The sequence below is a fragment of the Artemia franciscana genome, chromosome 4, assembly GCF_032884065.1.
Source record: "Artemia franciscana chromosome 4, ASM3288406v1, whole genome shotgun sequence".
Classification (NCBI taxonomy): Eukaryota; Metazoa; Arthropoda; class Branchiopoda; order Anostraca; family Artemiidae; genus Artemia; species Artemia franciscana.
In genome coordinates this window covers 16,741,795-16,754,997 of record NC_088866.1, presented here as the reverse complement: position 1 = coordinate 16,754,997, position 13,203 = coordinate 16,741,795, and the positions used below count along the sequence as shown (strand labels likewise).

At 37.0% G+C, this 13,203-nt stretch overlaps 1 protein-coding gene and 1 long non-coding RNA gene across 4 annotated transcripts in view; one reads left to right on the top strand and one right to left on the bottom strand.

Annotated features, from left to right (window-relative positions):
- Window positions 1-13,203, bottom strand: part of LOC136026062 (unconventional myosin IC-like) — a 137,024-nt gene that overhangs the window by 108,225 nt on the left and 15,596 nt on the right. For all 3 annotated transcript variants that reach the window (XM_065702248.1, XM_065702249.1, XM_065702250.1), the window contains exon 2: window positions 2,094-2,233. In XM_065702248.1, coding sequence (XP_065558320.1) covers window positions 2,094-2,219 — 126 coding nt within the window. In that variant the 5' untranslated portion in view covers window positions 2,220-2,233. The remainder of the gene's footprint in view (window positions 1-2,093; window positions 2,234-13,203) is intronic.
- The window catches only part of LOC136026073 (uncharacterized), an 88,287-nt gene that overhangs the window by 73,175 nt on the left and 1,909 nt on the right, over window positions 1-13,203 (top strand). Inside the window, exon 3 of the long non-coding RNA XR_010617198.1 lies at window positions 10,036-10,490. This is a non-coding gene — a long non-coding RNA (uncharacterized LOC136026073). The remainder of the gene's footprint in view (window positions 1-10,035; window positions 10,491-13,203) is intronic.

Sequence of the window (13,203 nt, the reverse complement as noted above, 5' to 3'; positions counted from 1 at the left end):
ACAGAATGCACGTAAACAAATTTTGATGCGTTTATCACAGTTTTTTTGTACCCCCCTCCAAGAAAATTCTCACTGCGAAAATCCTAGATGCGCTTTGGTAGTTACCAGGCTGGGGAGAATATGTATCTAGAGTGGTGTTTCCTTTCATAGTGCCATCAGTCAAAGTCAGAGCACTCGGGTTATTTGTTAAAAATAATTGTAGGGCATTATGCTGCAAATAATTACTAAAAAGCTCCTGAATATTGCAGCACTTAGAATACTTCCCAGAAAGGCGTGTCCTCCGTCGGGGTTTGAGCTTCCTTATTAATACTAATTTTTTGCACAGTAAATTATACTCCTGTCTCCAAGTTTAAAGCCAATTTCTACCAACCCCAAAATCTTTAGCAGTGTGGTAAATGAAAAACTTCTTGGGCAGTGCTTTCTTTTTTGTTTCTGCCCCTCCCGCAAAAAAGGATGGAGGTAAGATTTACTTGACGTAAATCTCCCAAAGACAACTGTACCATCAAACAAAACCTACACCTTCTTTAGGTTTTTTTCCGTCATATTTTTTTAAATTCATTTCGCTGATTTTTCACTCCCATTTTGTTATTTAATTTCAATATGAAAACATATTTTTTCAAACAAAAGTTAGGAGCTATATTAAATTTTAATGCGAACAGAAATGATTCCCCTCAAAAGGGGAACACACCTTCTCGCTCCTCACGTGTAAGTCTTAATGTTTTCTCGAAAGATGTCTCATTCAAATCCTACAGCCCTTGTGTTCTAGCAGGTGTTCTCAATTATGGTTGGATCCACCCCTAAAAACTCTCTTCCCAAAATAAAATTCTACCCATGGGCCCCCTTCTCCACAGGATATTCAGCCCCAAAATTTTGCGGGCCAGAATATTTTTTTGGTGAGGAAGTAGTCACATGCAAGATTTAGGAAGAAAATTGACGAGGAGAGGTTTAAAATCCCAAAAAATAACGAGTTAAACGAGGGTGTGAATAGTTTTGGGCCTAGACTGACAAGAAGTGGCAATAATGCATTGACAAAAGAGGAAACCTGTATGAAATGAACAAGGGAAATATTTACGTCTTTACAACAAGTAGAGGAAAAAGTACGTTTAATAGGAACACAGATGGTGCACATAGTTTTAACATGGAAAGAGAGAACGAACATAATTGAAAAAAGAGGAAACCTGCATGAAATAAACATGGAAATATTTACGTCTTTAACAGCCGGTTTTGCGGTGCTTACAAGGATTTGCGTGAAAATTTTCCATAAGCGAGAAAGGACACATTATTTCTTGAGTTGTCCTTACAAACTGACCTTGCAAGCTGGTGTTTGAAGGCCTGGGAGCAGGTTTGGGGTGAATTGACCGTTCAGGAGAAGAAATATCATCGTTAGCTCGAGACTGGCACATTTCGTAAAGTTCCAAGGCTGCTACATTTGCCTGATTTGAACTTATTTGACTTTGAATAAGTCAGTCTGTCACTTAAGACGGCCTGAAATCCACCTCACTGAACACATTTCTGTCGAAAGGCCAGATTCCAGCCTTTTTGAAATTGAAAGTAGCATAATATTGGCAGGTGAAAGCTTCTCTAGGTAAAGCGTAAGACAAAGCTCAGCCACCTGGTGAATAGACACCTTGTTTCAATCTGCTCTCCCCACTCTGATTCTCGAGGTTTGGTTTCAGATACTTCAAAGTACACATAAATCCTTTCTAAACTCCTAAAAATCCTGCTCCAACTGCCTAAAAATATATCTGAGAACTCTTGTTCTACCTAATTGAGGAGATAGTCACAACCAAGAGGGCTGCACAGCCGACTAAAAGTTCGTGGAATTTCTCTCAGGAAGTCTTAAACAGGGCTTCTTACAAATTTTCCTCTCACAATACTTCGTGCTGCTAACATTTTTTCACGCTTGTAGTACTAATACCAGCAAAGGCCCTTCTGGAATTTCTCACTAAAAACGCCACTACCAACCTTCCCCATCCTCAATTCCTATTGGGCTTCCTCCACATACAAATATTGAGGCTAAATATTTGCCAAGACTAGCGGCATATCAACTCTAATGCTCGCGCGATAAATTTTATTACAAAAAAAAAACTTACGTAAATAAGATTCTCCTTGAACCGTTTTTCCAAATTATCGATAAAAATACTTTCCGAGTGAATATCTTCTAATAAAACAGCGTCTTGAACACCAATGACATCCCTCTGAGCTAAATCGCTTTCCATGGCTAATAAAGAGCCTGGAAAAGAAATTCTAATTAAGGAAGCATTTGGTCGTTTAGTATACATTAAGGGCCTGGACGGAGCCAAAACCTATTTTGCACATGAAAATATATATATTCGCGAGAGAATGCCCATTGCCAAGAACCATGTAAAGAGTGCGACAGGAAGAGGCACGGGTGGCGGAAGTGAACATGCATAAAAAAGAAAGTAGTGTATACTCTTTTTTAAGGACTACCAAGAACATTTTGCCGCCTTTCCCCGCCCAAAAAATGTATAAGTCGCGTTAGATCATCCCTCCACATCTAAAACAGTACTTTCCTAAAGTTTCAACTCAATTCGTCAGCCATGAGGTAAAATAATGTATTTTCTTATAATGAACGGAAAAAAAATGACTATGATTGTAGATTCATTAAAAAAACAAGACTTTTCAACTGAAAGTAAGAAGCAACACTAAAATTTAATACAACAAGAAATTATTGCGCATATTAGGGGGTTCAACACCTAGTCAATACCTCGCTTTTTACGCTTAAGTTTCGAATTTTGTTCTAATTCTTTAGGAATGGCCCCTGAATCCTAAAGGCTCTATAATTGGAATAAATAGCTCTTCTGAAAGTACTAAAAAAAACTTTAGCGTAAAGAGCGAGGTATTGACTAGGGAGCGAACCCCCTAATATACGGAATAATTCCTGTTCGTTTTAAGTTTTGATGTTGCCCCTTACTTTCAGTTGAAAATACTTCTTTTTTCTTATTTAATTTCTGGTCGTTTTTTAAATAATGCTGGGAAATGTTCCTTCCCACATGAAAATTTCTTCCATGGAAAGATCCTCCCACGTAACCCCTCCCTCAGACCTCCCCACCAGAACCCCGTCCCCCCTAAAATGTCTGTATACTTCCCAATCATCAATATTATATGTAAACAATGGGGTATGTTCGTAACTTGCAGCCCTTCCCCTCGGGGACTGTGGGGAATTAAGTAATCCTCAAAGACATAGTTATTAGACTTTTCGTCTATGCTGAACGAAATGGCTATCTTAAGATTTTGATCGGGTGACTTTGGGGAAAAATGAGCGTGGGAGGGGTCCTAGTTGCCCTCCAATTTTTAGTCACTTAAAAAGAGTACTAGAAATTTTAATTTCCGTTCGAATGAGCCCTCTCATGATATTCTAAGACCACTGGGTCGAGACAATCACCCCTGTGAAAAAAAAACAACAAATAAAAATAGAAATAAACACGCATCCGTGATCTATCATCTGGCAAAAATACAAAATTCCACATTTTTGTAGATAGGAACTTGAAACCTTTACAGTAGGGTTCCCTGATACGCTAAGTCTGATGGTGTGGATAGTCTTAAGATTCTATTAATTTTAGCTGGTGTTCCCCCATTTCTAAAATAAAATAAGGCAAATTTTCTAAGGCTCGTAACTTTTGATGGGTAAGACTAAACTTGATGAAACTTGTATACTTGAAATCAACATAAAATTCCAATTCTTTTGATGTGTCTATTGGTATCAAAATTGGTATCCGATTTTTAGAGTTTTGGTTACTATTTCGCTCCTTACTTACAGTTCGGTTACCATGAACTGTTTGAAATGCATCACTAAGTAATGGTTTCAGCTACCCGTTGTACAGCCTCACTTGATTGGCTGTATGTATTGCATAGTTACCATCATATAAAGTAAAATTACTTATTACTTATGATGTTAGAACTAGATGAGCAGATATACTAAATTTTTTTTAATGTGTCTGAAAATGTGTGTTACCTTCTGAGGTTCACTTCTCAGGAAGAAAAAAAAGTCAAGTCATAAGAATAATGAAACTAGAAAATGGACTTGGGCTAATGTTTTTTGTTGTTTTTTTACAATGATTTGTTTTTGTTTTTTTACTTTAAAGTACTGAGATAATTAGGCTCTACTGATAATTAATTAAAAAAGATATCCCCAAAAGAAATTATAAAAGAAAAGTGAAAAGCTCCATTAAACCAACGATAAGCAGAAATAAAGCAAATGATTTTGTAAGCGTAAAACAACCATAAATCACCATCGATAAATAAATGAAAAACAAAACGAGCAGAAACTGAGAGGAGTAAGGATCACGTCCACCATGCCTTCTAAAGACCAAACATGATTTGCATTTTGCACTTTTTAAACAAATTGTCAAATTTTAGCATACAGAATTAGGAATGGAGGAGCGGGTAGATCCCTCATCTAAGGAATAATTTCTGCTTATTTTTAGTTTTAATGTTGCTCCTTGATTTCAGTTGGAAGAATTTATTGTTGTTTTTTATATTTAATTTCAGACTGTTTTTCAAATCATGCCAGGAAATCTCCCTTCCCTCCCGTGCAAAATGTCTTGGAAAATCCCTTCCTGAAACTTTCCTCCCCGTATAAAAGTCTCTCAGTGGAAAACCCTCTACCCCAAAAAATCTTACATTTCTGAATAGCAAGTGCTATATGCCAACAATGGGTAACTTACAGCACTTTCCTCGGGACTATGGGGGTCATGTCATATCTGAAAGCATAGTTATTGGATCGTTTTTTTGATTTTCATTCAAATTCTGATTTTCATTCAAATGAGTCTTCTTCCAATTTTCTAGCACCATGAGTTTCGACATGATCACCCCTGGGAAGAAGAACAACAAATAAAAACAAACAATCCATGAAATTTCTTCTGGTAAAAAATGCAAAATTTTACATTTTTGCAGATAGAGCTTGAGAACTTCACTGAAGGGCTCTTTGTATGCTGAATTTGATGGTGTCATATTCATCAGCAATACTTAATTTTTTTGGGGATGCTCCCCTTTTTCAAAAATCAGGCAAATTGTCTCAGGCTCGCAGCTTCTGAACGGTTACATTAAACTTAATGAATTTCACCTTTTTGGAATCAGCAAAAAAAGCTAATTAAATTAAGCATCTATTGTTATCAAAATTTCAGCAGTTTTGGTTGCAAATGGGCCAATTCGGTCCTTACTTATAGTTCATTCGTTATTACAAACTCCTACAACTGCTAACAACTCACTACACCGTCAAGCCACCGGAGGCCTACATAGCTACGCACACTCTTCCTCCATCCCAAGCTATTCAAAGCCATCCTTTTTACACCCTCCCAAGAAGTTCCCATTTCCCTTAAATCTTTCCTTATGACAACTTACCATCCCATTCGGGGGCGACCTGCTTTTTATTTGCTCTAGAAGGATGGCCTACAAGGACAATCGGTCATGCTTCACCTGAAAAATCTGTTTTAACCATCTCATCCTTTCTCTAATTATTAAATAAATAAAAAACAAGTTTTTTTAACTGAAAGTAAGGAGCGACATTAAAACTCAAAACAGACAGAAATTACTCCGTATTTGAAAGGGGCTTTTCCTCCTCAACGCCCCGCTCTTTACGCTGAAGTTTGACTCTTTCTCTTAACTCTACTTTTTAAGACGGTAAAAAACAGCATCCGTGAGCCGTCTTCTGGCAAAAAAAGCAAAATTCCACATTTTGTAGATAGGAGCTTGAAACTTCTACATTAGGGTTCTCTGATAAGTTGAATCTGATGGTGTGATTTTCGTTAAGATTGTATGACTTTTAAGGGTGTTTCTCCCTAGTTTTTGAAAATAAGGCAAATTTTCTCAGGCTCAAGAAGCCTTTTTTTTTTCTTTTTCTTGTTTTTTCACATAGGTTCACTTCTCAAGCAAACCTCTTTAATTCAGCTGATTTTTTATTTAAAATATAAAAAAAACAAACAAATAGCACTCTAGTCTTGTGGCCAGGTGGGTACGTAGCACTCTTTTTTACTGTCTAATACAAGGCAAGGAGACGTTAGGAGAAAGTACAAGAAGGTTCCATTAAAAATTCAGTATCTGACCCTATTTCTTCAGGAAGACATCCTCCAAGTCCTCTCCCAAAGCTCTGACCCAAGAATATACGGAGGAATGTAAACGGGTTTGGTGCACCAGCAACTTGTGATATTTATGAATCTGCAGATATTTTTCTGTGATTTTTCACTATATTTCTGTTTTTGCTTTTATAAATCTGCCACTCCCCCGTCAGACCATGGGCCATTCCCAGAAATAACTGCATGCATTCATGGTTAGCGTGACCCATGTGCAACTATGTGGCAGAGCCTACCCATTTACTATTCATTATTCGTGCCAAGACGGCTACTCTAAAATAGAACATAAATAGAAATTAGATCCAAATACATTTTGGCAGATTGATTGCCTCTTAGGTTATGCTAATAAACGAGTTGTAACAGGATGTGTGTTGTTTGAAGCGTGAAGAATATAATATTGTCTTCAGAAATAAACATTAACGTTGCTTAGGCGAGGGGTATGTACCCTCAACGATCGAGAAACTCAACTGAAAATCAAGAACCAGAGTTTGAACTTGGTTATAGCAACATACTGCTGGGGCGACGCAAGGATCTGGGAGGGAGAATTTTGCGCTTGGGGTAGGTTTCGGTGGGGAAACTTTCCGTGGGGTTGTAAACTACTGGGAGTGAGCTTTCAAGAGTAAATTTTAAAGCGAAAAGATTTGACAGAATTTCAATACAAAAATATTTTTATTTGTCTTGCTTTCTCTTTACCAACTCATTTTTGCCCGTGGAAATTTTTCCGGAGGAATTGTCCGGCGGCTATTTGCAGCGCGTTTGGATTCCAGTAAAAACTTTCCACCGAAAGGATTTCTGGAGCAATAGAAACGATTAGAAATTAGTCGCTTTCAAATTGAAGTATGCTAAGGAGGATTTTTCACACTGAATCGTCCACAAGGAATTTTAAGAGAGGGAATGGAGTATATTTTACATGGTAGTAAATTTTCACGGAGGAGTTTTTGATGAATGGAGGACATTTTTCATGGAAAACGAGCCAGATTTACCAGCATTATTTAAAAAACGATCAGAAATTAAATTTTAAAAAAGAGTTTCTTCAACTGATAGTAAGGAGCAACATTAAAACTCAAACGAACAGATATTATTCCGTATGTTAAAGGGTTACCACTCTCCTCAACATCTTGCTCTTTACCCAAAAGTTTAAGTGTTTGATCCAGTTTCTTAAGAACAGCTTCTGAAAACCAAGGGTTTTTCCATCAGAATAGTAAGCCTTTTCAAAAATACTAAGAATTTTAGTGTAAAGAGAGAGGTATTGAGGAGAAGGGCAAGGCCCTTCTTATGGAGAATAATTTCTGTTCTCAGAGAACTCTTTGTAGCAGTATAAATGCCTTTAAAAGTTTTTATTTTGTCCATTGCTTACATATATTATTTGTTCATGGGACATTTTTCACGGGGGAGTTTTCTGCAGGGAGGGGGAGATTGTCTTGGGGAATTTACGTTAGGGAGAAATTTTGGGGAGGAATTTCCTGTCAGCGGGATAAAATTGTCCGGCAAGATTTTTCAGAGGAAAAATGTGGGTGATGTCACTAAGGGTGCTACAAGGTGACACCTCCGTTCTTATTGAATTTTTTTTGTTGTCTTTTTTAATACTTTATTGACGTGAAATGATTTTTTTAACAATACAGTGATCTATAATTAATAAGAGGTGGTGGATTTTTGGGCAGGGAGGGGATTAAGGTACCAAAAGGATTACGTTTCAGTGGCCTAACTTTCTAAGTATCAGGTGAAAGCTAAACGAGTTTTTAGGACATCTTGTCTATTTCTTCTTAGTGCCCTAGTATATTTTACTTTATTAGAGGTCCTGGGTCGAAGAGGAGGGGGTAGTGGTGTCCAAGTATTGGTCGCTTAAACTTTAAATTTTTGTTCCAATAAGCCCTCTCCTTATCTTCTAGGATCCTTGGTTTGACAATGATTACACCTGAGAAATATTCATTTTTGTTATAATTAATGAGTTTTTGTTTTTGTTAATGAGAAATACTCATTTTGTTACCCTACCACTCCCTACACAAAGATCTATCTCCTCTCCTTAATAATAGATCACTCTATTATCAGGCAAATCACTTCGGTACTGTTCCTACAACTACCACTACTACTATGATACCAGTACAATTAAGGCTACACGAAAGTAGTATCCCTGTATGCAGTTTAACGACATCCCTTTCCCGATGTAGCCTACTATTGGAGTCACTAACCCTTCGTATTCCAGTATGCAGTTTAACGACAACCCTATCCCAATGTACTTTTGGATTCACTAACCCATCTTATCCCTTCTTGGATTTTAAGAGCAGTCCTATCCTATTACTTTAAACGGCCAGTACCACCATTACTCTAAGTGGTCAGTACTCCAACCATTCATACGACTATTTGGAATTGCTAGTCCCTCATATCCAGCTAAAAACTTCAACGAGATTTACCATTTTTCCGGAAACAATATATTCTCGGTGAAACCATTCTATCTGTGCAAGTGGGCCCATAGTGTTATCTCAATTTCCAGTTGATAAGAGAAATTCTTGGAAATACATGCCATATATTATTACTGAAACACCCCTATGGATACAAGCGGCCACTACTCCCATTATTTGAGCCAAGTATTTTGATATAAAAGAATGAACGTCCAATTTATTTTCATTAGATGAAGCGAACTTAATCGAACAGGATGTTTAACAAAAGATGTTTAACGAATATTAACAAGGACTCTAATATACAAGAGGTTTGTGATCAACATATTTTTGTTGTATGCTTAGCGGATGAAGACTGTTGCTTATACAGTTTCGGCTTATCAAAAGACATTTACAGTCCCCTTTAGTTACCGAATTGTATGTATATCAGCTATAGATTTACAATCACCCCACCACACTAGTTATTCTTTAACTACTGATTTTAGTCCATGAAATATTTTGAACCTGGACCTTCAGGGGACGTAAAAGAGCAATATCAAATCTAAAAAAAGAACATTTACTGAAAAAGAGCATTTTAAGTATTTGTACATCATATAAAAAAAGTTTAAAAAAACACCCCTCTCTACTAAAAATTCTTAAAATTTTGTATTTGTTCCATGGATTATTATGGAACCCAAGCTTTAACATAAATATTAGTAGATATATATTGCGAGTATATAACATACTCGATATATAACATACATGCGAGTATATATATAACATTTTTTTTCTGTTTGCGAACGAGAAATCAACTAGTTATTCATAAACTTTTGTATTCGTTCGTTTGATTATTATAGAACCCAAGCCCTAACATGAATATCAGTAAAATATGTGTTATGGGCACGATAGGATCCATCTCCCCATTAAATTTTTTTCTAGTAGTAAAAGAGAAAAAGATGGACATAGTATCGTAATATACCTGAAAGGGCTCCATACCCCTCTGATAGGGGGGGGGGGTCAAATTTATAAGGGGGTAACTTTTTTTTACTTAGATTTTTTACCTGGCATTTTTCTACTTTTTCCATGTCTTAAAACCACATTAAATATACTTAAAAACAATCACTTTTGATATTTTACAATATACAAAATGTGGATGATATAAATATGTCAGTTGTGATTTTTCCAATTAGAAAAACAATATTTACACTGACATTTTTTTTACTTAGTAAAAGTTTTTTTTCTTAGTTTTTTTATTGAGCTTAAAAAATTTTCAGATTTCTTCATGTCTTAAACTCACATTAAATATACTTCGAGAAACAAAAAAATAAACTGCGATATTTTAAACATATTATCGTGAATATACTAAACGTATATGTGATATTATAAATATGTCAATCGTGATTTCTTTCTATTAGAAATACAATGTTTGCAATAACTTTTTTGGAATTATTGCTTGAACATAGAAATTTTAATCTTCTTGAACTCAAGAGTTTTTACTTGAAATTAACTTTAACTTAATTCTTAAAAACTTCAATATAAATAAATACTGATACATTTTTTAATTCTAGGCCAATGATTCATCGACACGGTCAAAAAGACCCAGGAATGATGATATCCATTATTAGGAGTCTAGCAGTACCAATGAAGCAGACAGTTATATCGATAACCTGTTTAGTGATTGTTTTGGATATGGTGATATCCAAAACCCAAACATCGATTTAGATATCTTAATAAACGATCTTGGCCTTGATGGTGAATTTTCGTTTCGAACGCGTGCAGACCGGGGATCTTCCAGCCCGTCCACGCGACCGCTGATTTGGAAACAGACATTAATAGTGCCAGCTTTTTCGTAAATAAAATCGCAGTTATTGGATCATAATTAAACTTATTCCTATGACATTAAAAAAAAAGTAGAAAACCGATCAGTAATTATGTGTGTGACCAATTTACTGGGTGAACAATGTTTTAATGGCAAAAAATTTTCAATATTAGGATCGAAGACAAGCCAAGAAGTTGAAAAAAGGTAATAATAGGGTATAGAGGGACTTGTTTGAGAGTTCTGATCCCCCAAACTTTAGGTTATGAAACAAAGTTAAATGTTCTTTTTTCAGCTTAATAAAAACACGTCAATCCAAAAAAAATTCACCTTTGTTTCCAGATTGCAATTGAAAAATCTTATTAAACACACATACACACACACACACACACGCGCGCGCGCGCAAGCACACGCACACACACCCGCACACACACACACACACACACACATCACAAACACACACACATACACAAATAGACACATATAACCACACACACACAAAACACACACACACACAAACAACCTATCAGCACTATCATCGCCATCATGCAAAGGGGCCAGTCACTTTTTTAACGGCATGAGATATCAATATTAACACCGCCACTGCAATTCCATAATAATCTCCATGTCGAGTCGGATGAAACCCAAAAGTGGGTTGATACGCAGTTAGCTGATTGTTTTGGTGAGGAGACTAGTCTAACACTCCCAAATATTGCGGATTATTTCGATAATGTAAATGGTGATACACTAGCAAAGAGTTCAACTGGAACTTCGGCTAAATCAACTACCTTCAAACCCCAAAGTGTATCAGAGAATGATTTTCCTTGGGCTAATCTTCTCAGTCCCGATATACTCGAGGGAATGTTGAGTGAGCTGGGCAACATCCCTACCGTTCACAACGGAGTTGGACAAATTGGGGCGAGACATGAAATTCCCATAACACCCCCTGTTTTGCCTGAGTTTTATTTAGCCGACTCTGCCTTGCATAGTGTGTATGTTTATAGGGCTGAGTTTCGGGATCCATTTAATTCACTAATGGTGGGTAACATTATTACGAATCTGGTAGAAATAGAGCACTCCAATGTGGGCAAGATTAGGGCCCTTTTTAAAGAGTGATTTGGAAGGGGTGGTAGAGATGGCATTAAGGCATCCATCGCAAAAAAATTACTAATTGAAATGATAAGGTGGATGAGGTGTATTCACGTAGGGTGCAAAGTGAACTGCAAAGTGAACTTGCATAATTTTGAGGGTGTATTTATGGATTGGGTTGATAGTATTGTGACAAAATTAGGTAATTGTACTGAGAGGGGTAGTAGGGCGGTGGTTTTATTTATTGAGTATTTAGATGTTAATGTGGGTAAATTTAAAAAGAATTTTATTTAAGAGGTGGAAGGCAAATTTTATAAAACATAACGAAGGTTTAAATGGGTGTAGTGTAGAGGTATAAAACATTTTCGTTTCGATACAGGGCGTCAGTGTTTCAAACAGACATTCCTCGTGGCAGCTCACAAAAACCGAGAAATTATGCTAGTAAGACAAAGCTGGACAATTTTGAAGTTAATGGGGGCCCATAATTCCCTAAACTGGATTTTAATTATTTAAATGATCAATATCCAATAAGACTTAGAGGAATAAATATTTTGAGCCGGTTTATAAGCATTTAAAGATTAGTGTTATTATTTTACTGTATGATATAGAATTTGAAGAGGGTGAGCGCTGTACTGATAAGGGGGTAATATATCCAGTGAGGGCTCTGTCCATTGAATCGGTGAAAAACTAGGCATGGCTTCTTTACAAGCCTGCCAGTGAACCCAATTCAATGCCAGATATTAGTGGGGTTTTAAGTGAGGGTACAAACTGTGGGGGTAATTGCAACTAGTGTTCAACTTTTTCTCTATCCCACATAGAAATTAAAGCTAAAACAGCATCATGAGGCCCTGCAAGTGTCAAGGAGACGGTTAGTGGTGAGAATCTGAGGAAACGGTTAGCGGTGGGAAGGCCCAACTTTCAACTAAAAACTTTCAGAATACACTCCTTCAACAAAATGACAAGGTGGACTTAGAGTCATGGATCTAAATATGCAGTCGGATTATCAGCTTGTGCTTGACAGACAAGAATTAAAAAAATCGATAGCTTGACCTATGTTGGCTCAGTAATAGACCCCCGCGGAGGCCGTGACATTGACCTACAGAAGAACGCTCTATGCTGATGATCCAGCATCTGCCGTAGCAATGTTAATGAAATATTACATTTCTCTCAGCTACTGGATATGAAGATCAACACGGCCAAAACTAAAGTCGTGGATCTAAATATGCAGTCGGATTATCAGCTTGTGCTTGACCTACAGAACAGAATCAACAAAGCCCAAGTCATTTTCTCACAAACCTGACACCATTTGTGGCACCAACGGGAGATCAGAATGAAGATAAAAATTTATGTATATAAAGCGGCTGTTAGATCTGTTCTCTTCTATGCAGTCGAAAATAGGCCACAGACGGCTCTTCAGTGCTTCATCTCCATGATTTGGAAGTCTTTGACCAACACTGTCGAAGAAAAATCCTGAACATTCAATACTCCGTCATAATCTCAAACGTTGATGGGCGACACCACTACTGTAAAATCAAACTCAACGCCACGATTGTCAAACAGAGAAGACTGTGTTGGCTTGGCCAGTTCCTTAGAAGACCCAATGACCGCATTACAAAGCAAGTGCTTTTAGCTGCCCCGTTGCAAGATTGGCACAGGCGACTTGGCGGTCAATTGAAAAATTTGTGTGCAACTGCAAAAAACGACCTCGACACCATTGGCGGATTTCGAAGATTGGCAGAAAGTGGGAGAGCTGCTGGCTCCTGTTTGCTGTAGTGTTGGCACAAGATCACGACAAATGGGAGTCAACCATACGTAGCCTTCTAGATGCTGG